Consider the following 27,619-nt stretch of genomic DNA (forward strand, 5'->3'; position numbering starts at 1 on the left):
GTACAATTTCCTTGTTTGCCTCCTACTAAATGGCTCTTTTGCCTTTGGAATTCATCCAAGGGGATTCCCTCCCATGGCAACCATTTTATCAGCATGTCCATGACAAACACCCATCACCCCAAACGTGATTATTACCTCCAAAAGGTTTCCTGTATTTGACTCATTGTTGGATTCCTTACCTATGAAGCATATTATAAATGAGAAGCTAACGTGCAACTTTCTGTTTTACATGTAAACAAATAAAGTTTGTATCTTGACATACAGAATGCAAAGTCCTGGAAGGGGATGAAATTTGAGAGATGAAAAATTGTGATGCATGAGAACAATGATAGCTAGAAAATACTGACTACACACAGAGGATAATCAGAGATTCTAAAAGCCTCTTTTCAAGAAGAAAGCATTTTTGCTGTGGCACCTAACTGTTAAAATTCAGGGAATTAGAGAGTCTTCTCAGTTACAAACAGATCCATGATGTTGTCTGCTCATGTGTCATCTAGATGAGTTAAAACACAGTCCTTCTGCTTGGTTAATTTTTCTTAACACTGCTGCTTTCACAAAAACATACTTTCCTAGAAATAAATTCCACCAGACTCAATAGGACTCATTTCTGGCTCACTTTGCCAAACGGTATTGCTCTTTTACTTTGTCTTTTTAATTTCTGCAGCAGATTAGATTCCCCACCACCACCTTTTCTTGCTTTATCTGAAGTCATGAATTGGTTAAAAAAGTTGCAGCAAAGGTTCTGCATGTTTGGTGCAGAATGAATGGATCCCTTATTTAATCGTCAGCTAGGATGGCCCTTGTAATAAGTACATTTGTAGACTAAAATTTTCTAGGACACTTAATCCCATCTAATTCAAAACCAATTTATTATTATTGTGAAGTCTATGTTTGTTTCTAATTAGAGCAGCAGAGTTTCCAATGAAAACTGCTGGCTGATGTGGAAGTTTCTTCCAAAATTATGAGAGCTGTGACACAGTTTATTTTAATTAATGATCCTTATATGAATAATTCCTATGACATACTGTAACATGTTATATAATAAAGATTTCAAAACAGCCATAAATTGGGCATGGCTATACAAACAATAAACTTGCCCATTTGTACGCTGTCTTGAGTCCCCTTCAGTCCCCTTTGGTTATTATTAGCACATCAAACAGAAGCCCAATTGTAAGGTGACAAGATGTAGGCTTCATAAATCTGAATGACCACTGGCTGAAAGCAAAGGATTCTGCAGTGATTGCTCAGAATTTTGTAACCTAGATATGCTAGCTTTAATACAGTGATCAAAATGTTGAGGTTGAGCATTCAGCTCTGAAATTTATGATATTCCTAGTCGTTGCTGTTTCTCATCCTAACTGCACTGGCTGAAATGCTTTTATCCTCTTGAAGAGATATAAATGAGGTTGGGGGGGGGGGAGAAAGAAAACATAGCCTGACAAATATTTAATTAAGGCATTCTTTCATGTACCCTGAATGCAATAGAAGTTATTTTTGAACAAACATCCACTGTATTGCCTCGAACATTTCCTGGGATTAAATTCTACTGAACACAAAGTGAATTCTTTAGACAGATATTGTGCTGTAAATCTCCTCTGATTAGCTAAGCATGAAACAAAGAGCATTTGTGAAGTTACAGTAGTGAGAGTCTATTGCCCTAAACCCAGTAGTAAAATATCACAAAGGTTGTAGTTATTTAGCTTAACCTATATGCAATACTTACCATTCCTATAAGTAGGTAATTCTTATGCTCTAACAATATGTAGCCTCCTATAACTTAAAATTAAATTAGATCTAATTCTGTTTTCCTCTAGACAGCAAAGCATATTTTAAAAGTGACTTATGACCATTTTTCACACTTATGACCGCTGCAGCATCCCCATGGACACGTGATTTACATTTGGATGCTTGACAGCTGGTTCATGTTTTATGACAGTTGCAGTGTCGGTGGGGGGGGAATCATGTGATCCCCTTTGGGGACCTTCTGACAAGCCAAGTCAATGGGGAAGCCAGATTCACTTAACAACTGTGTTACTAAGTTAACAATTTCAGTGATTCACTTAAGAAACATGACAAGAAAAGTCATAAAATAGTTGTAAAAAGTTGTAAAACCAAAACAAAACCTCACTTAACAAATTTCTCACTTAACAACATCAGTTTTGGGCTCAATTGTATGGTCGTGTGTTGAGGACTACCTATATACATAATATAATCTCCAAAGCTTCAGGGTAGATGGAAAATATATTCATTTCATGCAATCCCTATGGGGCTGGACCCTGTTTTTGGTAATTCCTACTCCTATTTCCCCACCCTTGGCTTTCATGCAGTTTTAGTCCCTTTTCTTGGCTGGATGCCAACCAGGAAATCAGAAACACTTTCTTGATGCAGCCGATTTACCCTTTGTAGCTAAGCTACTACTTCTATTGTACCTGTTTTAATTGAGGGAGAGAAAGATTTTCTCTTTGGCAGCACAGAAAAAAGTCTTTTACTTTTGAGGTTGAGAATAAGCACCCCAAATAATGACTGAGCTTATCTATTACAGAGACGAGACAAAAAATGAGCCTGTGTCCGAATGGTTTCTTCATCAAGTTTGTACTCTTAGCGTTCTTTTCCGCATTGAGAGGAAATGGTTGAACGTCTCTCTCTAAAAGGGAATTGCTCCTTAATCCTACACCCTTCCAGCAGTAGTCTTGGTCTCCATCCCTTTTTTCTGCCAAGGAGGAATTTAGCTCATTAGTATAACAGAAGATGTCAACATCCATCCGGCAATGTGACCCTGTGGAGCACAATTTATTTGCAGTCTCACACTCACTCCCCCCCACACACACACAGAGAGAAGACTTCCTGGACATCCAGGAGACTAAATCGCCTCCTTCAACAGGCGAACCCAACATTGCTGGGGTTTTTTTGTGTGTTGTTTTTTTTTGCATCAGGAGAATGGAACTTGAGGAGGACTAACTAGATCACAAAACAAAACTCAGCATCCTGTTTTTCCCTAATAGTCAGAGAAACCCATGAGTCAAGAGGCCTCATGAAGGGAAAAAAACAAAACAAAAAAAGGATATGAGAGTGGGTGAGGAGGAGAATCCAAGATCTGGAAACCTTTATAGCTAATAGCTCCTGACAGAGTTATGGACAATGCAAGCTACATATGAAAAACTAAGAATACTGACCCAGCACCTTTTAAACCCATGTACGCCAAGCAGCCATCACGGTAGCAGCAATGCATGCAACACGAATGAAGGTAAATAGAGGGGTCCCAGGACAACGTTGCAGGACCCAATCTGGGTCAGTCACGGGGACCAGAGGATTTGTCTTTCAGTGCTGCAGCCCATCTTCAGGGAACTTCTCTCTCGCTCGTAAGACAAAACCTCTGGTCCCGGTGGCCGACCCAGACTGGATCCTGTGACATGTAACTTTCCTTGTGTGGAGCACTATCTCCTCTTGTCTGCCTTCAATCTCTAGGCCAGGGGTCTCCAACCCCCGGTCCATGGACCGGGACTGGTACTGGGCTGCAGCATGCCAGCAAACACACAAAATAACGCCTCCTCCGGTCCACGGAAAAACCTCTCTCTGCAGAATTGGTCCCTGGTATTCTGTCTCAGCCTGTGTATGTCTTTGTTACTGCACAAAGACAAACCCCTCTTTTAACAAGTAGGCTGGAAAACCAACCCCTTTTATTTAAGTTACAGACCTGATAATTGTCCCAAAAGCAAGAGAACAGATTCAAAAGCAAAACGGAGCACAAGTCAAACAGGAAATAGTTCACAGGCAAAGCAAACATGATCCCTTGAAACTGGAGTCCTTTGCAAATGGTTGCCTTCAGCAACCAGCACCGCCCACACCTTCCCTTTTTATTATGCAACCCCAAGGCGTGGCTTCTCAATGCCTTCTCCTCCTCCCCTGGAGCCACTCCATTGCCTCCCTCTGTCCTGCTCTTGTAACCTGTCAGCATTTGCGAGCGTCTATAATGTCTTCCAGCTGTGTGTTCTCAAAGTCTGACTCAGCTTTCCAGCACATCTGAGTCTCATCCTGAGCACGAGAGGAGGGGCCAGGTTCTTCATCAGATTGTAAGTCCTGGATCTCATCAGAGCCTTCCTCCAACTCTGATGGCTCCCCAGGCCCCTCCTCCTCCTCCTCTGATTCCCCAGACTCAGCTGCCGGGATCACAGGCTGGCACGGAATCACAACACCTGGTGTCCAAAAGTATGGGGACCTCTGCTCTAGGTAACCAATCAGTTTTACTGATGACTTCAGGTATTCCTTGTATGAGGCCGCAGGAAGAAAACCTTTCCATTGCTATGTTTTCTCCACATTGAGCACCCTCACTTTATAAACCCTGATAGTTTTTCCTAGGATGATTGTTGTCTTTAAAAAAAAAAACCTAGGGAAAAGTTCCCTTTATACAGCTTAGGACCAGAACTCCGTTTGACCCTTTGCGTGGACATGATATGGCTCTTAGGATCTGAAGCATGAGGCTTTCCCAGTCCAGGCAAATTTGGAAAGTTTAAAGTAAATTCGCTTAAAGAACTTTAAAAATTTCAGATTTTATTTTCAAGGCCGTAGCCATTTTAGTCTCCTACTACTACTGGGGTGGGGTTTATTTTGGAGGGAGACATCCTCTCAAGATATGGTGACGGTGCTGTAGATTTGGCTAAAGGCAGTCAGATGTTTCTTTAATCTCCTTCCTCACAATTCCTCATGCAGTGGTAGTCACTGAGCTACCCACCGGGGCTCAATGCCACTTTCCAAATAACCTATAAATTCAAATGCTGTCAATGTATATACAAAGTGAGGATTTTTATCCCAACGTACCAATCACACCTTCCTTTTGCTTAGCCTTAGACTGTACAACCTTTAGCATTTGATTGGGTATGGCCCCATGTAGGACTTACTTCAGATTGGGTGCTATGGGTAACCTTTGTTTACATCTGGAGGAAGCAATATTTTGAGTTAAAACAATTATTGCACAATAGTTTCAAGTTGGTAGCTCAACTGCAGAGACCTGGGCGCTTTTGTCCTCTGGATCCATGCTAGAAGCTTTCTTTTTCCTAAGCTGCAACAGCAGAGGGAGAGACACAGATCCCAGTGGGATATGAAATCTGCCTGACTCCAAAGAATAAACAGAATTTGCAAATAGACTTAGCCAAAAAGTTCTTTCAAAGTATTTCCTTTTGGTCCCCCTTGATTATGGCAGTGTTTTGATGTAGCAGAGGCTGCAGAGACTCACAGCACCCATTTTACCTTTCAAGTCTCGCCCCCCCCCAGGGGATCAATATGGTCACTGTGGGTCACAGTAAAAGGGTGAAATGGATGCTTTAACCTTCTGTAAAACTTAACCCTCTACAAAACCTAAACCTATTTTGTCCCAAACATCTCCCCAATCTCTAAAAAAATCAGAAAGGGAAAAGGAAACCAGCCCCTTTGTTTTTATTTCTCGATCCAATCGTCAGGATACAAGTGGCCCGTCTTTTATTGTTGTTTATGCTGCATTTCACCTTATCTTCTCTGAAGTCAGCTGGATTCTATCAGCTGGCAGAGAATGAACCCAGAATCTCTTGATGCCTTCTAATTCCAGCTTCCACTGGGATCCAAGCTTCATTTGTTGTGTCTACAAGTTGAATAGCCATGGAGCTTATGAACCATGAACAAACAGAGTGAAGAACTCTGCTTCTGAGAGGATAACTTTTGAGGGCAAATCTTCTCCATTTCAGATGAGTGCGTGAGGCAACATTTGATCTCCATAACATAGCAAACCACTGATCTGAAGCCAAAGGAGATGAGAAGTCAGATCTATAAACAAGGATATTTCTGCAAGATTCTGTGGCAGCAGCACAACACCTGGATCCCAGTTTCAAATATTAAACACAATCTCAATATCCCATTTCCCTTCCAATTTCTCTCTGTCTTGGTTTCATCTATTATTTTACCCTTTTACTGGCGTTCAAGAGCTGAGCAAAAAAAAAGGAGTTTAAAATTCTCATGTGACACCATTCACATTGTCTATGTGACCCACACTTCACCTTGGAGTTTTCCCCAATTCTGGGAAAGCAAGACCAAGGGAGTGGCTTGAAAACTGCCCTGAAACTCTTGTGTGTGGACTGGCAGTGAGCCCTATACCACACGTTTACATATTACTCTGTGCACGCTCTGTAACCGAGCTTCGTCAGCAAAAACATCCCAGGGCTCAACTCAAGGACCGAGCCATAATTAAGATTTCGGGTGATTAAGCACTTCTTTACATATCACCTAAATGAAATTTGTGCCATGACACATGTGGATGGCCAATGATGTACATAGTTTTTTTTTAAAAAAAGGATTAAATAAAATATAAAGAGCAGATGGCTCTTTAGGCTCAAAAGCTCAGAGGAATTTCCAGGGTCAAATCTGGAGGGAGGAGATTTTGTGTCACCTTTTTTCAAATAGGTGATATCCTTGCTTGAATGGCCAAGAGGAAACCAAGATGGGTACAACTTTCCATGCAATCCCTCCCTTGGTACCTCTCTTATATCAGCCCCCCCTCCCCCAAGGTAGCTCTTGAGAAAGGAGAGGGACTGCTTGTTCCAAACCTGCAGTGAAAATCTTCTCTGTGAAAATTGGACCTTCAAGTCCCTCTCCGAACAAAGATGTTCTAACTTGGAAACCACCTCTGGACTTTGTGCTCGAGGTGCAAAAAAATTGAAAGTGCCTTTGGGTTTTACTGATTAGATAGCTTTGTTGTTAGAGAAATGTCTAGTATATGTAGAAGGAAAAAGTTGAGGCTGTATGTTATTATTGTATTCTAGTGCACTAAAAGGGACGCGGTGGCTCAGTGGGTTAAGACGCTGAGCTTGTCGATCAGAAGGTCGGCAGTTTGGCGGGTCGAATCACAAGTGCCACGTAACAGAGTGAGTGCCTGTTACTCGTCCCAGCTTCTGCCAACCTAGCAGTTCGAAAGCACGTAAAAATGCAAGTAGAAAAATAGGGACCACTACGGTGGGAAGGTAACAGCGTTCCGTGCGCCTTTGGCATCAAGTCATGCCGGCCACATGACCACGGAGACGTCCTTGGACAAGCGCTGGCTCTTCGGCTTTGAAACGGAGATGAGCACCGGCCCCTAGAGTCGGAAATGACTAGCACGTGTGTGGCGGGGGAACCTTTACTAGCGCACTAAAAAGAGACAGAGGTCAATGCTTTACTTTCTTTTTCCTGTTTTCCCGTACACTTTTTCCTCTTCCCTTTTGTCCTCCCTTTCTTTCCCGTTCTTTCCCATTTTTCTTTGTCTTTTACATTTTGACAAACTAATAACGATATTTAAAATTCAGCAGCAATCCTTCTACACCTGGGAACTACCCCACTATCGGCAACACCCCTCCAGAGCACCTCCGGCATGGTGAAAATCTTGCCTGCTACTTCTTTCCTTGAGCTGTATGCCTCCCATTCTCTGCAATGCCACCAGTTTGTGGTTCCTGCTCTCATTTGCCTGAAAGCAGGGAGTTATTGTTAGACCCAGTTTGGAACACAATTAGAATCAGGTTTTGCTATTGAGGGATTCTGGGCTTTGGTTAGATGCCTGCTTGGCTTGACCCAGATCAGCTCAATTCAGATCATCAAGATAAAAAGTGGCCTGGCGTAGGGGCCAGGTATCTGCTCCAAATGACTCCCCCACCGCTCCAATTATCTCATTACTGCAGCCACAAAATAAAAGAAAAAAGCTCCTTGGAGCTTGGCACACCGGGCGAGCAGTGCTAGACAATAAGTGCGCTAGTGAGTGTGGTGCCTTTTGTGGCCTGTCTTAACAGGGCAGGTGAGTCACTGGTAACCCAACCACCTCGGCTGCTGAGTTTAAGGACGGCTTCTTCCATTAGAATCATAACTCTGGTTTCCCCCTGCTAAAGCTACAGCCAATAAGGGAGATGAGGGAGAATGCTGCAATCCAGGGAATACATAAATTAAACATTTAAATGGAGAAAGAGACCAGGGATTAAAACAAGTAAAGAGGTGTCTGCTATTAAAAAGTATCTGCTCTTATCTATTGAGAAGAGGGAATGCCAGCACAGTTTCCAGATTCATCTTCCGTCTCTCAGCAGCACAAGATCACTTGTTAAAATCCTTCTTTCTACCTATGCATTTTCTTTTGCAGGTATGCATTCCGGCTTAGAATTTAAGTGGATGTTGAAGCTAGTTATAGCATTGTGCAAGGGTTGCTGTTCCCCCCCCCCAAAAAAACTAGCTCTGTTCCTTTATCTTAACAGCAATCTGAAACTGTGTGGACCCAACTTGCCTCCAGAAGTTGCGGCTGCTCCATCACTGGAGGTTTTTAAGAAGAGATTGGACAGCCATTTGTCCAGAATGGCATAGGGCAGTGATGGCGAACCTTTTAGAGACCAAGTGCCCAAACGGCAACCCAAAACCAACTTATGAATCATTGGGTGCTGGGTGGGCATGGCCCATTGGGTGGGCATGGCCCAGGTGGTGTGGCCCATTGGGTGGGCGTGGCTGCGCTGGGAAACGGCAGACTGGGTGTGACTAAAAAGTTCAATCAATCAATTCCAACTTTGTGAGATCTTTTTTTTCCCCATGAGAAGTTGAAATTGATTGATTGATTGAACCTTTTTTTGTTTTTTGCACACGGCGGCGGAGGCCTAAAGCGAAAAGGTTTTATAAAACCCAGCTGAAGGCCTAGGACTGGGGCGATGGCACGTGTGCCCACAGAGAGGGCTCTGCGTGCCACCTGTGACACGTGTGCCATAGGTTTGCCACCACGGGCATAGGGTCGCCTGCTTGGGCAGGGGGTTGGACTAGAAGACATCCAAGGTCCCTTCCAACACAATTATTCTGTTATTCTGCTTTTGCAGAATCATGGTATTGAATGGGATTGTTTAGGTCCCTGATAATGGAAAAATACTTTGTGGGTCAAGCTATAAAAGCAGAGATGCAAGGACAGACCCAGATTTTTTAAAAAAGTAAAATAAAGTCTGGCAGCCCCTTTTGCTGCATCTGTGCAAAAGTTAGAAAGTGAAGGTGAAAGTGGAAGTTAGAAAGTGGAAGGTGAACTTCAGCAATAAATCAGATTCCCCAATCCCTAGCCTAGTTTCTTCTCCATTCCTTGAAACTTAACTTCATAGCTGTGACTGTAACGGAAAGCAGAGTTTGACTTGGTACAGCCTCTAGATTCCTAACATTCCATTGCATTCATTTATTTTAATTAGTCTCTCATCATATATACATTAGAAGGGATCTGTGTGTACTTTAAAGAGAGGGATATGATTGTGTATATATGTGTACGTTTGTGCGTGTGTGTGTAAAGCACAGATTCCGTGCACATCCAAAGGCAGAATTAGCAAGCCTGCCAATTTACATATGGTTTTAATTTATACACAAGCAGAAAAAAAAGGACTCCCACCTTACTAATCCCTGGCTGCTCATTTTCTCCAAAAAGGAAAAAACGTGGGAGATATGAACGAAAACTGAAATGCAAGGCTTCCTGTCCCAACCACAGCCTTTTCTTCCACCATCTCTCTCCTAAAGTCATTACACAGACACCAGTTCAGGGTTCAGAGTGGAAGATGAGAAACAGCATTGGCAAAATTTCTGAGCCTAATTCAGTTCCGGAGAACCCCAACTTTCAATTAAAAAAAAAAGATCCTACTTTGGTTGTGGAAACGCCCTTGACAATCTAAATGGATCATGGAGTTACAGTATTCCACTCAAACCCTTCCCCGTGGATCTAGCACTGAAGGGAGGGATTCCAGCCTCTTACTATAAACACATTTATGCAATTTATTTAGCAAATTGCTGGACATAGGCTGAGAAAACATAAGCTGGCCTGAGTGTTTTCAGTTAAATACTTCCATAACAATATTAATATTCAAATGTGCTTGCACAACCCTATTGTGTGTGTGAGTGTGTGTCTGTGTGTGTGGTCACAACCATAGTAATGGCTACCGTAAGTAAATCACAACAATTTTTTTCTGACAGACTGGAGGAACCCAATAATAGTACGAACGTTTTTCCTCTGTGATACTTTTTAACTTCTTCAACTTCATTTTACTTTTAACTTTTTTACTAGACTTAATCCTGTGCCCTTGAACCTGCTTCAGGGCAGGCCAAACTTTAACAGAGGAAGTTTTGTCATCACTCTATACCAGAAAAACTTCAGAAATACTATCAGTTGTCCACACCACAAAACTAGCTCACCAAGGATCCTGCCCTTAAACCTATCAAGCTGAGTACTTGGCCTTGGTTTTTCAATGGCATTCGTGCCAGCTGAAATAAGTCAGGTGAAGTTGGTCCAACACAGCAATAAAATCAAGAGAAAATATTTATCTTCTTGATTATTATGCAATAAACAAATAAACCTAAGAACTGGAGGCTGAAAGCACTAGCTAAACTTACACCTTAGCTTCCTCCTACAGAAACCAACACCGTTTAAGCCAGTTGCAAACTCGTCTCACTGCTTTCAATTCATGGAAAGTATACTCCTAGGCATATTTATTCACTCACAGAATCCCTGAGTTGGAAAGGCCTTTTACATTGAGTCCAACCTCCTTTTCAACACAAGAATCCAAAATGAAACATGGCCAACATATTGTCATATAACCTCTGTTAGAACACATTTAATGGAGGACAGTCTGCCATAACTCTGGGTAATTGGTTTCACTGTCAAACTGCATTGTTGGGATTCCCCCCCCCCAATGTACAGTTGGAATCTGCCTTCCTGTAATATAAAGTCACTGTTTAATGTTCTGCGCTCTGGAACATGCCTACTTCCACACAATTGACAACAGGTGTCAAATACTTTCAGGTATTTGATGAGTGCTATTATATTCCTTCATGGAGGAAATCTATCTATTGGTCGCTAGGAGTCAAAAAAGGCTCCATGCCACGTATAATCAATAAATGAATTATATTTCCATCCAGTGTTCTCAAGGTGAAAGATTCCTTCAATCTTTCTTCACGGGCTTTGTTTGGGAGACTCCTGATCAGCCTTGTCATTTTTTCGAAACCTCTTCAAGTTTGTGTGAACCCTTTTAGAAATGAAAATAAAGTGATATGCTTCAATTGCAAACCACGTTTCTGCTGAGGTAGGTTAGAGAGGTAGTTGCCCGTTTGGGGCAGCTACATTATACCACTGACTCATATTCCATTTGTAAATATCTACTTTTCCCAGATCTTATTTTGTAGAATACAAATAAGGAAAAGGCCGAAGAGTCTGCAGTTTTTTAACAAGCCTTAAGAGCAGCTCTAGTTTGGATGAAAATGAAGCAGAATGTCATGCTTAGAAGGAAAGAGTCAGCAACATTCTGGGCTACGGATTTCCTGTTTTTCTCATCGTGGGATATTTTCCCCCCATAATCCCCAATCTGATCACACACACTTTTGGAGTCAGTCTTTCTCCTGGGAACTTCTCTTCCCATACACACCAAATTTAGTCCCAACGTCTTTAGTTTTTGCAGACTTATGCTGCTGATCGATAGACAGATGGACAGAGTCACCCAAGCTCCTTTATATAATGTCTTTTCAAAAAATTGGTTGGACTGGGGAAAAAAAATCTAAATTCCTTCCTATAATCCAGGGTTCTTCAAACATGGCCCTTTTATGACTTGTGGACTTCAACTCCCATGTCTGGCTGAGGAATTCTGGGAGTTGAAATTCACAAGTCATAAAAGGGCCAGGTTTGAAGACCCCCTGCTATAATCAGTGCATTTGATTTTTGTTCCCTAAGCGAATGCTTCGCAACAGTCCCTGATAAACTGCATTCCATTTTAGTCCACTTCTCTAACCAATCAAGAAAGCTTTTCATTTTTTTGTACGTATGTTCCATGGCATTAGCTATCCAACACAATTCTGCGTCATCTGCAAATTTGATAAACATTCCCTCCACCTCTTCATCCAAGCCATTAATAACAATATTGATGACGATCCCAGATCTAAGCTTCAGCGATGGTCAGCGCCTTTTTTTTTTTTAGGAAAACAGGCGTAAGACAGCAGCCAGCTTCATCGTGCAGTTCCCTTTTATCTCTGTAAGCACACTGGCTTCAGGTCTCGCTAAACCTTTCTCACTTTTCTCACTGTCAGAGTTTCATGGCCATCCTAACACAAGAGATTCTCTTTATTTTCAGGGAAGACTGGAAGACATTTAAATTGGGGATAGGAATTACTAATGTTTAGCAGAGAATGACTTGCTCTGTGAACGTGCATGTGACACTTTGCCATAAATGAAAGGGCAAATCCTACACTTCCCTCTAAAGACCACACAAATGCGGCCACAGGGGAGTGGCAGGGGACAGTTAATGGCAATGAAAGGGCTGGAGAGTGAAGCTGCATGGACGTAGCTTTAATTAAGGGTAGTCCTTGACGTATGGCCACAATTCAGCCCCAAATTTCTGTTTTTTAAGTAAAATATTTGTTAAGTGAGTTTTGCCCCACTTTACAACCTTTCCTGCCACACTTGTTAAGTGGATCACTGCAGTTGTTAATGTAGTAATACTGCTGTTAAGTGAAACTGGCTTCTCCATTGACTTTGCTTGTCAGAAGGTCGCAAAAGGGGATCACGTGACACACACACACACACACACACACACACACACACACACACACGGGACGCTGCAGCGGTCATAAATACGAGTCAGTTGCCAAGCATCTGAATTTTGTTCACGTGACCACGGGGATGCCGCAATGGTCATAAGTGTGAAAAACAGTCATAGGTCACTTTTTCCAGTGCCGTTGTAACTTTGAAGGGTCACTAAATGAAGTGTTGTAAGTCGAGGACTACCTCTACAATGTGGAAGCCAGCAGCGAGAGAAATGGGCTAATGGCTGTTTAGAAAGCTTTAAAGCAGAATGGCCAAGATGATGTATAAAGACAGGAGTTGTGCACGTATGTACTAGGGGGCTACATGCGTAGAATGTTGCATTTGTGTTCACTGAGAGCTGTCTGGTGTGTGTGTGTGTGTGTGTGTGTGTGTGTGTGTCCAAGAGCACAGTGTGTGACGTCTCAATCAAAAGAAAGAACACAGATTTCCTGCCTGGAATTGCTACAACATGACACATACACCCCAGCCCAGCCTCACCAGAGAAGACATGAGAATATTTCATGGCATTCTGGGTAAGGCGTACCCTTTTATTCTGCAACACTTTTCTCACTAGTCTTGGTGCCTCCCCCACCCACTGAGTCTGAATCCTCAATGAAAAACACAGGGTCTCTTGCATAACGAAGGGAGGGAGAGAGGAAAAGCCCATCAAGCTCTGAGGTCATTGGTGGCTCGGAACCAGCAAACCAGAGTAACTCTCCCTATAAATTCTTCATCTCCAGACAGCCACATCTCTGCCAAGGGTTTCCTAGAACTTATCATTCCAGCGAGGAGCAGACTGCCGCCTTGAACTCCACACAGATCTGAGAGGCACCTTGCAAAGAGGAAAACCAAGAGCGATTCACCCACGAAGTGGTTGCCCTACGGCTATTTTTAAGATCCAAACCTACCTTCAGCTAGTTCAAAATACATATTGAGAGAAGAGGGGAAAAAAAATGCAGTCTGCAAGGCAAATAAGGTCCGTTCTGCACAAACGAACAAAGTTCAATGAGCTCATTATGTGATTATTTACTAGAAATAAGGCTGCCACCTTCTCCCTCCCCCCCACAAAAAAATCTAAGACAGTTCCAAACTAAAACAGTGACAATGTACAGTATTTCAGTCATTTGTGCCCTTGTCATCTCATCTATGACCTATTGCAGGGGTAGCCAACCTTGGGTCTTTTATGACTTGTGGACTTCAACTTCCAGAAGCTATGCTGGCTCAGGAATTCTGGGAGTTGAGGTCCATGAGTCACAAAAGAGCCAAGGTTGCCTACCCCTGACCAATTGCGATGCAATTTGCATGGGGCTGTCATGGAAGACCATTAGACGTTATGGCTGGTCCAGGATTCAGCGGCACGAGTCACAAAGGGCATCCTCAGGAGGCCATGTAACAACTGGGCTATGTGAGTTGCAGAGGTTAGCAGTGAACTTCCTGGCTCAATTCAAAACGCTGCTCACCACCTACAACCCCTGCCTGGCATAGAGTGGATATATGAGGAACTTTTAATGGCTTCTGCCTCTCCTATACAATCCAATGGGGTTGGCACGTTTCAGGTCTCAAACAACCTTAAGGGACACAGTAGGCTCACTTTCTCTGTGGCGGTGCCCGTTCTTTGGAGCAGCATGTCCCCAAGGCTCAGACAGAGCCAACCCAGCTGTCTCTCCAAAAGACCCAGTTGTTTCCCCAGCCTCTGAGCTAGGATGGGATGTGAATTTGATATGGAGATTGTACCAAGGTATGTTAGCAGATTCATATATCTGTCTATCTCTATCTCTATCTCTATCTCTATCTGTCTGTCTTTCTGTCTGTCTGTCTGTCTTGCCCTCATATGATTGTCTTTGTGTGCATGGTTTTAAAATACCGTTTTCTGGTAACACATGCCCAGTCACTGATGAATGGACACTCAGGAAAACAAACAAATTCATTTTCTAGCCTGTTTCCCTTCAAAGCAGTATAAATGATTCCCCATAGCTTTGTAAGGTAGATTTAGACTAGCCCTGCTGAGTTTGATGGTCAGGTAAAGGTTTGCATCGGGGACCCAGTCCAGATCCGATTTCTCAAATCCAGCTTTCCCTGAACTGTTGCCATCCAGCTAGGAGGGACTACAGCTCCCATTGTTCCCAAACATCATGGTTGTTTTTTTTAACAGTGTATCACTTTTAAAACATGTAAATCCGAAAATGAGGAGACCTTTGCTGAACCAAACAGCAGGAGGGAAGCTTACATTAGTTCTGAGCAAAAGTTCACCGGGAAAACAGCCATGTCTAAGAGACAGCTGGCACTCTTATACAAGAGGGATGCTGGACTTACAAGACTGGATCCCTGGACTAAACAAGTATCAGATTCCTTCCTTGGGCTCAAAATAGGAAACGGGGTCACAAGAGGCTGATTAGGTCAGTCTGATGTCATCAAATGCCCCCCCCCCCGCCATGCTCCTCAACGGAGCTAGACAACTTATTGAAACTTAGCAGTGACCTGGTTTTCTCGTGACAACTAAAGCAATAAGTTGTAGGGATAATGTTGGCCAGATGAAGTGCAATTCCCTGCTCCAGGATCTTCTTATTTCTGTGATATTAGGACATTGCCACCTTTTTCTTCTGTTCAGAAGCCCCAACTGTTGCCTGTTACGGTTCTAGAGGTACAGATAGAAGCACAGGCTGCGTACAGTACAGGATTCAGATGTTCTGACTGACACAAACTCAAACAATGACGCACAGGTTGTATGTCTTCACCCTGAAGAGTAATGGTTTTGATACAAGAAGAGCTCCATGTTGACAGCAAGTTCTTACACTTGGAAAGAAATGAGCCCCATTCATACCATTCTTTATCTATCAGACAGATTCACCCTGAAGTGTTTGAAATATCAGTCTGAGTTCTCCATTGGGATTATTTCAAGAGATGGAGACAATCATGCGGGGCATCCAATCCATCATCTAAACTCTGACTATTATGTTTCAGCGTGCGTTCATTTCTAGCTCTTCTGCATAGCTGGAGAGTTAGCAGATGACGTATCACACTTCCAGTTCTCTCAGAAGGAAAGGCATGCATTTTATAAGAAGCTAACTTATGACAGATCAGATTACTGATTGATTTAGCCCCAGATCATCTATTCTGACTGATAGGAGCCTTCAGCATCTCTGCAAGAAGTTTTTCTCATCAGTTTTTGTCTGATCCTTTTTTAACCAAAGATAGCCGGGACAGAACCTTTTCAAAATTAGGATTCCTCCCTCAAATATCTGAGGGACATCTCATGAACTTTAGGTTACCCACTATAAACACTATCTTGCTGTATCAGTGAAACAGAATTGCAGTCAAAGGCAAAATCCAACCATCATTTTAAAATCTGGATGATGAAACTCTGCTTTTAATTTTTTTATAAACGAAAGTCTTGACGCTTCGAATAAAAGAAATGTTGGAAAACCAATTCTTCATAGAAAAAAAAATCCTTAGAGAGCCTTGTTGAGCTTATTCACTGGTGGTGTTCAGGCACTTGGGGGAAAAAACCCTTTTTTTTAAGGCAGGCATAAATTACTGCTGTGGATGGATCAGTCTTAATTAGTTGTTTCATGTGGCTCCAATACTCTGGTTCTATTTTGCATATTTTAACTAGTTTGGTAAACCACCGAAGAAAACAACATATACACATAAAGAGAGAAGAACGTGGACTAACATGAGGGCATCATGTACCATGGTAGTTACTGAAAATTTAAAAAGCTCCTTTATCTTCTTGATAGTTTTGCTCCAGATATCTCTGGAGGTCGCCACTGACTACATGGTAACCTGGGACATGCTCTCTGACAGACCTTTAGGATCGGAAGAGATTTTAGAGAACATCTAGAGCAGGGGTGTCAAACTCAATTTCACTGAGGGCCGCCTCAGCTTTGCAGTTGCCCTCAGAGGGCCGGGTGGGTGTGGCCAGGGTGGGCATGGCCTACTGGGTGGGCGTGGCTAGAGTGCGTATGGCCTGCTGGGTGGGCGTGGCCAGCTCTACATCGTTAGCATCAAGGGTGCCTATGGGGGCCTGGGCAGGAGTGGGACAGATCTGGGGGTCTCTGGCAGAAGGAGGGTCTCTGGGCCAGGGCCAAGGCGGTGGGGGCCGTTCTCTCACTGTTTCCAGGATGGCTTTGCGGGCCACATGAAACCACTTCGTGGGCCGGATCCGGCCCCTGGGCCTTGTGTTTGACATGTCTGATCTAGAGCATCCTTCCCCAGCCTAGGTGACTTTCCCATGTGCAAACTTCATCTCTGAGAATTCTCAGCGGTGCCCATAAGAAGCAGGGAATACGGGGAACTGAAATCCATTCATTTTGAAGGGGCCAAAGCTGCAGATGGCTGTTTTAGTCTAATCCAGTTTAGGACAGGATCCACAACTGCAGTATTCCCCATAGCTGATTAGCTCCAAATATATACCTTTAGCAGTGGACAATCTATTTAACTGTCAGAAATCTCTTTCCAGTAGGATATTTTTTCTCCTGGTATCTTTTGTTTTCTATACATTTTCAGGGGCGTAGTTTCTTACAATTTGCTGGTCACTTACTCTAAGCCTGCTTTTCCCCATCAGATGTGTTTTGGGACTAATCCTCTAATCTTTGTCCTGTTTCTGGGCTAAAGGGCATAACAGAAACGTGCTTTTAAAATTTGCTTTTAAAACTGCTTCCCAAGCAAAGGAAGAATGGGCAAATTTACCCAACCATAATTTCCTCACCAAGTTATGGTGGATAACTTGGGATGCAGATTAAACTTCCATTTAAAATAATTCTGCCTTTACAGGACTATTGACTTCTGGATGTGTTTATTTTTAGCTCCTGCAACTGTCGTTTTTACTTTCAAGTTTGTCTTTCAAAGTGAGAGCCTCTAGGCAAGTATATATTTTATTTACATAAAACTGGAACAAATACCCCAAAAGCCACACACGGGGGCAATCCTATCTTCCTTTTTAAAGCAACTTCTCCTGAATCACCTTCCGGTCAGTTTCACTGAATGATCTCACTTTCTTGTACGATGAGAGAAAAACACTCCTTTTCCCACTGTAGTCCCATCATGCATAATTTTACAATACTCCCTCAAAGCTTCCCTTCAACTGTATTTTCCTGAATGAAAACGCTCCAAATTTAGAACTTCCCTTGCAGATGTGCTCTGATGGCTTAATTATTTTGCTTCTACTTTTCTTCATCTTAATTATGAGCCATCAAGTTTGTATTGACTCTTAGCGACCACATTTCTTGCCTCAACACACACACACACACACACAAATTCTTTTTGTGATGCAATGATGGAAACTATTGAAATTTGAATAAAGTGTTGCCACGCACAGTTCAGTTTTCAAATCTTTCTCCAACAGTTTCCAATATGGATTTTGCCATTTTTTGCAGTTGTGATTCTGACTCCTTCGAGTGACGCCTCAGATTTTGCCAATTAATTCAGTGATTTTTTTTTAAAAGTACGGCAATCATACATAGCTTTCATACAGGATAATAGAAATAGGTCTCATTTAGTGACTGTTCACAGTTACGACAGCGATGAAAAAAAATAACTTGATGACCAATCCTTGCCTTTATGACCTTTGCAGGTCTCTAAAGAAAGGAAAGCTGAAGTAAGGCCAAAAGCAAAGTCACAGTTTCACTTAGCAAACCCTTCGCTTAATAACTTGAGTTGCTGGTCCCAATTGTAGTTGCTAAATGAGGATTACCTGTACACAATAGAGAAAGAGCACATGATCTCACTCCATCCTCGGAAAAGGCTCTGATATTTTAAAAAGCCTCTGTGTGGGATGACACACTTCCTCTAATCCTCTGCTGTCCACAAAACAGCTTGCCTCGTATTTATAAAAACAGCTGTTAGTCCTAACAAGTTGGTTTCCCCACCCCCGTTTCCCTTGCCTTCTTCCCTTTTCCTTCACCCCCTGCCCCCAAAGCTAGCAGATTGGCTATGCTGCTTAGCTGCAATCCTGGGGAGGCTGTAGCATCAGAAATGCATAGATGAGGCTAGTCACTCTCTCCAAAATCCATCTTCTGAAGCTGGGTGGCAGAGTTCCCGGGGCAAGTATGCTGGCTGCAGCCCCAGCTCCATTTCCACTAGCCATTGGAGCCCGTAATCAATGTTTAATTAGATGCGATTTAATTACCCGCTTGCTCAGCGGTCACTCGGACTGAGAAGACAGCTCAAGTTCCCAGCATCAGGAGGACAGGCACAACGTCAAAGACAGGATGTAAGATCTAACCTCCCCCTCCCTCCCTTTAGCACAAAGGTTTCACCCTCAATCCTGTAATTGGTGCAAAATACAGCTAAGGTCTTACTGAACTCTGTAATTGAAGCAGAATGCGGGGAGTGCTCAGAGCCCTGCATTTCTTTCTTAGTCAACATTATCAATGTTTCTTTTAGTTTCCCCAGAACTGGCTCCACGGCCGAAGGGGAAAAGACTTATCCGCCCTTCTGCAAGGGTAATGGGACAATTTGCCACAGCCAACTCGCCGCGGCCAACTCACCACGAGACAATTCGCTGCGGAGCAATTTAACAGTTCTTTTTAATTATTTAAAATAAATAAAAAAGTTATTTTAATTTTTCCCCCCAATACATTTCATTCTGTCCCTCCTTTCCCGTCCTTTCTTTAATGATTCTATTCCATCTTTTTTTGTTGCTATTAGTATAACTTATATCCAGCAATGAGTTGTCCTATGGCGAGTTGACCTTGGCAAGTTGGCAATAGTGAGTTGGCTGCGATGAGTTGACCATGGCAAGTTGGCCATGGCAAATTGTCATAGACCTTCTGGCAAGGGAAGAGAACAGGCACCTAGGGCTGCTCTGAAAACTCTCCTCTTATGCTCTGGCCTGGGAATACCTATTCGTTTTCTTAAAATCCAAAACAAACCAGTCTGGAACTTGGAAGTTCTGGAGTACATTCTGGTGCAACAGCTTCACAGAGAAGTCTTGAAAATCGGTTCAACATTTTTGGAGAATACAGGAACTCTCTCTCAAACACCTCCCCACACACCCATAGCGCCCCCCTGCCCCCAAATGTGCTTCAAGAAACCCTTAGATTTTAGGGAGCACTTGAAATGAAAGAAGAAGTTTAGAACCTGTGCGGTCAGAATCACTCTCCCCAGTGCTGGAGGATGGACTGCCTGCAGATCCTGGCTTGTCTCCCTCCCGAGGTCCCGATTCCTTCTGCCGCGTTCTGGCTGCTTCGATTCCCTTTACTCGCCGGGCGTGGCGGTTCCCCTTGTAGTGTGCTTCAGCCTGGCTCTATACAAGGAAAAAAGGACAAAGCAATAGGAGATCCCAAAGCCATTGACGTTACGAGGGCTGGTCGACGAGAATGGCAACACATTTATAACCTTTCTGAAGCATGTTACAATCTTGTACCAGGCTAGGCCAAGATATATACTGGCCCAAGGTCACTCAGCTGGCTTTCATGGCTTAGGTAGGACTAGTGCTCGCAGTCTCCTGCTTTCTAGTCTGGTGCCTTAACCATTAGACCAAACTGGTCTAGCTAAGATATCTAAGTCGAACACCCAAATAAATTTCTAGGAATGCTTTCAAACGAGTTTGTTTGTTTTTTCCTTTGACACTAACATCCTTCATCCCCTTTCCGTTTAAGGAATATTATGACAAGGAAGAACACATTCATTTAAACCTGAACCTATAAATTATCTACACTAATAATGTTCTTCTAATAGATTACTTTCATCAATAAAAACGTCATCTTGGATAGAAACTTTAGATATAGATGCTTACAATATTCCTATTTCTCCTTAAGTTCATGAATACAGCAGAAGATGGGAGCGCTTAGGCATCCTTGGCTGATCAACAAAAAGCTAAGCAGGGTTAGACCTCGCTCATGCTTTGATGGGAGATCACTAGGAAATCCCAAAATGGTAAATTAAGAGTAAGAAGTAAACAAAAAAACAGACAAATCCAACCGGCCCCTAGAGTCGGAAACGACTAGCACGCATGTGCGGGGGAACCTTTACCTTTTTATACATAAGTTCAAGAAGGGACGCAGTGGCTCAGTGGGTTAGGATGCTGAGCTTGCCGATCAGAAGGTCGGCAGTTTGGCGGGTCGAATCCCAAGTGCCGAGTAACAGAGTGAGCGCCTGTTACTCGTCCCAGCTTCTGCCAACCTAGCAGTTCGAAAGCACGTAAAAATGCAAGTAGAAAAATAGGGACCACTACGGTGGGAAGGTAACAGCGTTCCATGCGCCTTTGGCATCTAGTCATGCCGGCCACATGACCACGGAGAAGTCCTCGGACAAGTGCTGGCTCTTTGGCTTTGAAATGGAGATGAGCACCGGCCCCTAGGGTTGGAAACGACTAGCACGCATGTGTGAGAGAATCTTTACCTTTACCTTTTATACATAAATTCATGCTGTATATTATTATTATTCATTTTTCTATTTTAGTTGGCTTTTGTACTTGTCCTTAGATTGTATATTGATGCTTTCTTTAATAAAGATACAAAATCTCCATCCCAATATGTTGTTAATTTCCCCTGTTTCTTCCAGACCCGATTTGTGGCTATTTTTGGAAAGTAGATTTAAAACAACATGATTATAGTGGTAGCTTGTCTAATACGGATAAGCAAAAAATGAAGCCTTCCCAGATTTACCTTGAATGAAAATACTCCCATTTATAGTCTTGGTAGCAAGAGATAAATATCTTTTAATAGCCTTTTGTCTTCAGGAGAAGAAAGGTTTTAACTACAATTTCTTCTTTCTTTTTTTCTTTTTGCATATTTTAATAATATTTAGCAGTTCTCTTTTCTTAGACCTCAGTTTTTTATAGTTTTTAATAGTACATTTTTAATAGTACAAAACATTAGAACAATATGATTTCACATGATTTCACTAAATATCCTCTAAGGTTAATGCCATCTCTTATGATATAACTGTGTTAGAGGGCATCTAGTCTAACCTTTTGATCAGTACAAGAGCCACTTACAGATAACTAACAATCTTGTTTGAAGATCTCTGGCATGTTATGTGGCAACCTGGCTTCCATTGTCTGACAACTCTTATAGTCAGGAACTTTACCTTGATGTATAGCCTGAACCTGCTTCCTAGTGATTTTAATCTATTAATACTATTCCTATCTTTTGAGTCAATAGAGAATACGTCTAGTCCTGTGGTAGCGAACCTATAGCACACACAAAAAAAGGTTCAATCAATTTCAACTTCTCGGGGGAAAAAATTCTCGCAAAGTTGGAATTGATTGATTGAATTTTTTAGTCCCACCCAGTCTGCCTTTAGGGACGCGGTGGCTCAATGGGTCAGGACGCTGAGCTTGTCGATCAGAAGGTCGGCAGTTTGGTGGGTCGAATCCCGAGTGCCGTGTAACAGAGTGAGCGCCTGTTACTCGTCCCAGCTTCTGCCAACCTAGCAGTTCGAAAGCACGTAAAAATGCAAGTAGAAAAATAGGGACCACTATGGTGGGAAGGTAACAGCATTCTGTGCGCCTTTGGCATCTAGTCATGCCGGCCACATGACCACGGAGAAGTCCTCGGACAAGTGCTGGCTCTTTGGCTTTGAAATGGAGATGAGCACCGGCCCTTAGAGTCGGAAACGACTAGCACGCATGTGCGGGGGAACCTTTACCTTTACCTTTAGTCTGCCTTTACCACTGCAGCCATGTGCACCCGATGGGCCACCCCCACCCAATTGACTACACCCACTCAAACGGCCACACCCACCCGGCACCTGATGATACATAAGTGGGTTTTGGGTTGCAGTTTGGGCACTCGGTCTCTAAAAGGTTTGCCATCACTCTAGTCCCTCTTCTGTGCAAAAAACCTTCAGATATTTGAAGGCTGCAATCATATCGCCCCACATTCATCTTTTCTGCAGCCTAAATGTATCCAGATCCTTTAACCACTCCTCAAAAGACTTGGTTTCCACACCACAATCCATTTCAGTGGTCCTCTTCTGAACTTGCTTCTATTTATCATCATCCTATCTGAACTATTTTGCCCAGAATTGGACATAATACTGTAGTCCACATGGGTTCTGACCAGAGTGGTGTAGGACAATTATGTCTGTTAAAGCTTCCTAAGATGGACTTTGCCATTTTAGCAACTGCTTCAATACATTCAGTTCTTATGAGAAGTGAGAGAATGTCAACTTGTTCTTTCTCTGGAACAGAAGAAGCCAGCAACTCAGAGGCTTTTCACCTTCTCTTGTCTTCTAACCTTAACAGTGCCTACCAATTCTAACCTTAACAATGCCTACCAATTCTAACGTATGGTGATATAGATAGGCTGGAAATAAGCATTACCAAAACATACAGAGCTGAAGCATTCAATGTTTTTCTTTCCTTTCTTTCTGATATGCACAACAGTAAAAATAAAATAAAATAATGATGACAATGTCATCATCTTCAGCATTTTTCCCATACCTGCATCACATCATGATATGAAAAATCAGGTTAAGGACAGATCATAACAGAGGAAATCTATCTATGTAATCTCTAAGGATTTACAACAACTTGATGAAACATAGCAAATCAATCAATATCACATCACAGGCTATTGGAGGAAGGAAAGTGCACAGTGTGATAAGCACATTGCATTTGTGTTGTGCTACATCCGAGAAAGAAAACTGGTCTCCTTCAATATGGTGCTTGACCTCAATTCCATCAGTCCACTGAGATTTGGAGGGCTACCCAGCCCCAAGTGGTAATGTAAACTTTACTGGAATAAGATTAAAAAAAAATACAAAATATAAGAAGATCCTTGTTTTTCGCTCCGTCTCTGGGGATCTTAATATATATCTCTAGAACTGCTATCTTACATGGGTCTTGAAAGAATACACTCTGCTGTGATTCTGAAATTGTATCTGAGATCAAAACTAATTGATTTCATTGCTTTGCTTTTCCGTTCAGCATCTTCACTAACTTTTCTCATATCTGGTATGGCAGTCAACGTGAGGGACAACTAAGATTTAATGCTGTGCCTATGGAAAAGGAAGACTGAGCAGACAAGCTGCTCATACAATGTCTCTTGGGTATCTAGACATTGCCATCAAGACCTTATTTTGGTCTCAGACAAAAGGGATTTCCCATCATTCAAAGAATATAGAGACTTATATTCTGACTCAGCACTAGATTGGATATTGGATCATATGCTAATCTGCAGATTTGCTATCTGGCACATTTTTTTGTTTTCTTTATACTTGTGTTATATTACAATCAGGACTATGTTGTTTATTCAAATGTATCAAAAATTATGTCTTGAGACACAGGCCGGACAACGATCTTTGCAATTTACAATATAATCATCATCTAACCAACACGAGAAACTTCACTCATTCTCCAAATTGTTATATATTTTCAGTTCTCCTAAAGAACTGAATTTGGGCAAGCAAAACACATGTGACCTCAGCAATGTAAAGGTAGTCCTCAACTCACAACCACAACTGAGCCTAAATTTCCATTGCTAAACAAGACAGTTGTTAAGCGAATTTTGCCCCATTTCACAACTTTTCTTGCCACAGTTGTTCAGTGAATCACTGCAATGGTTAAGTTAGTAACAAAAGGTGTTCTGTGAATCTGGCTTCTCCGTTGACTTTGCTTGTCAGAATGTGCAAAAGGTGATCACATGACCCCGGGACACAGCAACCATCCTAAATGCATTGCTGAGCATCTGAATTTTGATCACATAAGCATGGGCACAATACAACAGTGTTAAGTATGAAAACTGGTTATAAGTCCCTTTTTTCAAGTGCCGTTGTAACTCTGAATAGTCGCTAAACAAAAGGTTGTAAGTTGAGGACTACCGGTATTTACCGGTATATATCGTTTGTCACCGAAAGGCAGAGCAAAGTGCCGGGACTTTCTAAAGACTTACCTCAGAATTGAAACGGATCTGGCAGACATTGCAGGAGATGATGGGGCGTTTGGCCTTGGTTACAGGGACCCCAAACGTATGGTTGATCACTGCTTTCTGCACTGGGTCCATCTGCCAGGGGGGAAATAAGTTAAGAATTGTGGTGAGTGACTACATTGTACCTGTACTTAAAAGGCCCAGTTTCACAGTAATGATGAACTGGTAGCCTAACCACACAATCCTGTCAGCTCATGGCACAGCAAGCGTTTGCATGCCTCCAACACCAACAGTGCCCCAACCCTGTTCTTATTTCATCCTATAGTGCTAAAATAAATGTTATGAAGCTTATCCTGAAAGAGAACTTAAGACTGAGTTTACTCTGGTGGCTCTGATGAAACCTAGTTAATTTGTTGTAGGCCAACGGGACTCTAGCTAGATTCCAAGGAGAAAGATTGAGGAGCCTATGTTCGGCTGGGTGAGATGGCCTTCTCAGGTGTTAAGATTTTCAAAATATTCCCGAAAGATAGCTATTTTACAAATTAATACTCTTTTATTTGTTGTCATCCCCAGTGATGAGGAATGTCTGAGACATGAAAAGCTCTCAGACTAGCTTCAGTTGTTGAAGAGGTGATTGTGCGAATTATGTAAATTGTTTCCTCTACACCTTTTATCCAGCTATCCAGCTAGATTCTATATACATACTAATCAGCTCAGCAGAGGTGCTGGAAATTATAGGGTATACCAGATGAGGATGACATAATTCATAAGCCTGAGCACGCTTGTAGGCAAGAGAACAGAAGACTATAAGTGGGACAGTCGAAGGACAAATGTATCATGGGAGAATAATCTTCAGATACCTTGGCATAATGGTAAGAGAGGAATGAGGCACACTTTGGACGGCTGTACAATAGCTACAAGCAGGAAGTGAGAAGCTCCTAATTTAGCTCTCACCTCAACCATAAACTCGCTGGCAGCCTTAGGCAAGGCACTTTGCCTTGGCTCTTCTCTCTATTTATGGGAGTAGGAGGAAGGATAAACAAAACAAAATAAACAACAGGCATTCATCCTGTTTTAACTGTAAGATGCTTTGAGTAACTCTGACGGGACAAGCTTGCAGAAGAGATTAGGTCAAGTGATATGGTCTCCTCTACTCTCTACTGTAAGACCCCACACCATTTATTACATCCCGTTGACTTCCATCAACAGCCAGCTCGCTTCTTGTATAGCTTACTGAGCTAATGCATACTATGAGTTGTGAAGTTCCTGACACATGTTAAGTAAAGTACTGATATTTGGGCCCGCCATCATGTTTGGAGGGGAGGTTGCGAAGTGTATGATATTTTTGTTCTTTCAATATAAAATGCTCACTTGAGTTGACTTGGGTGGGTCAAAAAGGAAAAAGAAGAGAGTGTAGCAAAGAGTCTACTTTGGCATCCTTTTGCAGGGATGTCAAACTGCCGGCACGCAGGCCGGATGCATCATGGCGAAACCGCGCCCACCCCATTGCCGGCAATGGAAAAAAATTGCGATATGTCGCGACACTCCTGTTCTAGGGGGACCTATTTGTCCCTATTCTGTAACCAAGGGCAAGCACACAGCACTCTGTTCTATTCATATATTCCTCTGTTGTTTCTGGCAGGAGCATAAACTAAACTGGACGTCAGATTGAATAATTAGCCAGGCAGCCAAAGTCACTGGGCGTTTCCTGGGCTACTGCTCTGGCCATTCTATATGCTCATTTCTTGGGAAAACCAACAGTCTCCCTGTTATTCCCACATGTCTCTCCTTGGACTCTTTCGACCTCAGTGATTCACATTTGGGTTGGGTGTCTCCACACTGAGACAAGGTCTTCCATGTGGAATGTGCACTCTTGTCAGGAACTTGGAGAGCCTTGAGTCTCGCCTACTTTCCAACAGAGTGGCGAACTTGGCCCTCAAATGTGACTGAATTACAGCTCCCAGTAGTCCCAATGCAGTTGGCCAACAATGAAAGATGCTGGAACTTAGCTATCTGTAAGACCATATTTTCCCACGTCAATCTGATGAAATTCCCAACGGTTGTCACAAACACAACATTTCCATTGACTTGTTACAACCCAGTGCTGAAATGCATCTGGATGGGAAGAAGCAACTTCATGGCTAGACGTGTCCCCTTGAAAATTCTGGCAGCCCAGAGTACAGTTAATAAATATATTCTTGGCACAAACCTGGAACAGGACCCAGGCTGGGTTAGCTCTCTGGCCTTTACGTCTGTGATTATAATATAAACTGACAACAGGCAGCTGCTGAAAGGCAGAAGCCAAGTCTGCCACCACTTGCCTGATGACAGAGAGGTATAATTTATGAAGAAAGACAAAAACTGGGGACAGAACACCATGCTGAGACCCTCAGAGTACCTAAGGAGAGTTCCAAGCATCCTATTAAGGAAACAGCGTCCTTTCTCCTTTGGGTGATTTTTAAACCATCTCTGCCCCAGTTGGATTTGTAGTACAAATAGAAAACTTTAAATTAGCCAAAATGCTCCTCTGCACTTCAAGTGCTACTTTTCCATATATTTTTCCACTTGAATAATTACCATGGGGTTAGTTAGCATCAAAAGCCTGAGTGAGGCTCAAAGGCACTTTATAAAAATGGCTACTGATTCACCCAAGAGAGCGTGCTTCTTGTATCTCATTTTGTCTCTGTTACAGCAGAGAGTTTCATATGCAAAAAGAGAGAGAGAGAGAGAAGGGCTGCCAAATTAATTTGCAAATGAGCTTCCATTTACTTTTCTGTTATTAAAAAGATACACAAGCTTTCAAATGATTAAGTCCCAACAAATATCTTGTGCTCTCCCTGTTTAATCATGTGTCCGGTCTTGTCTCCCCTCTCTGAGGGTTTTTGTTTCTCGTTGAAAAAAAAATATTAATTTAGCCTGCACGTGTTTTCTCCGGGAAACTAAAATTGGCTATCTGTAAAAACAAGAGTCCAGTTGCTTCGCAGTGCTATTTCAAGCCCCACCCACTCTTTTCTGACAAACTGGGTCAAATTTATTGAATGCTGTAGGTGTTGTGTAGGAACTAGTCAGATGGATTCATTTTTACAACAGTTAGGAAAGTAAAAAGAGAAGCAGCACAATAACTCAAAAGTGTACTAATCCAGAAAAATAAAAAAGCAAAGAAAGACTTAATCTGAGATAGAGGGACTGAATTAAAATTGAGCAAGCATGTAGCAGAAGAGTTCCTTAGAAAAATCTTCCTTTGTTC

At 42.5% G+C, this 27,619-nt stretch overlaps 1 protein-coding gene across 3 annotated transcripts in view; it reads right to left on the reverse strand.

The window, feature by feature from the left end:
- The window catches only part of ZNF385A (zinc finger protein 385A), a 183,014-nt gene that overhangs the window by 31,872 nt on the left and 123,523 nt on the right, over nt 1-27,619 (reverse strand). For all 3 annotated transcript variants that reach the window (XM_081317637.1, XM_081317638.1, XM_081317636.1), the window contains exons 3-4: nt 24,397-24,507; nt 19,637-19,802 (exon numbers count right to left, since the gene is read on the reverse strand). In XM_081317637.1, coding sequence (XP_081173763.1) covers nt 19,637-19,802; nt 24,397-24,507 — 277 coding nt within the window. The remainder of the gene's footprint in view (nt 1-19,636; nt 19,803-24,396; nt 24,508-27,619) is intronic.

This window comes from Vipera berus (genome assembly GCF_964194415.1).
Source record: "Vipera berus genome assembly, chromosome: 2".
Classification (NCBI taxonomy): domain Eukaryota; kingdom Metazoa; phylum Chordata; class Lepidosauria; order Squamata; family Viperidae; genus Vipera; species Vipera berus.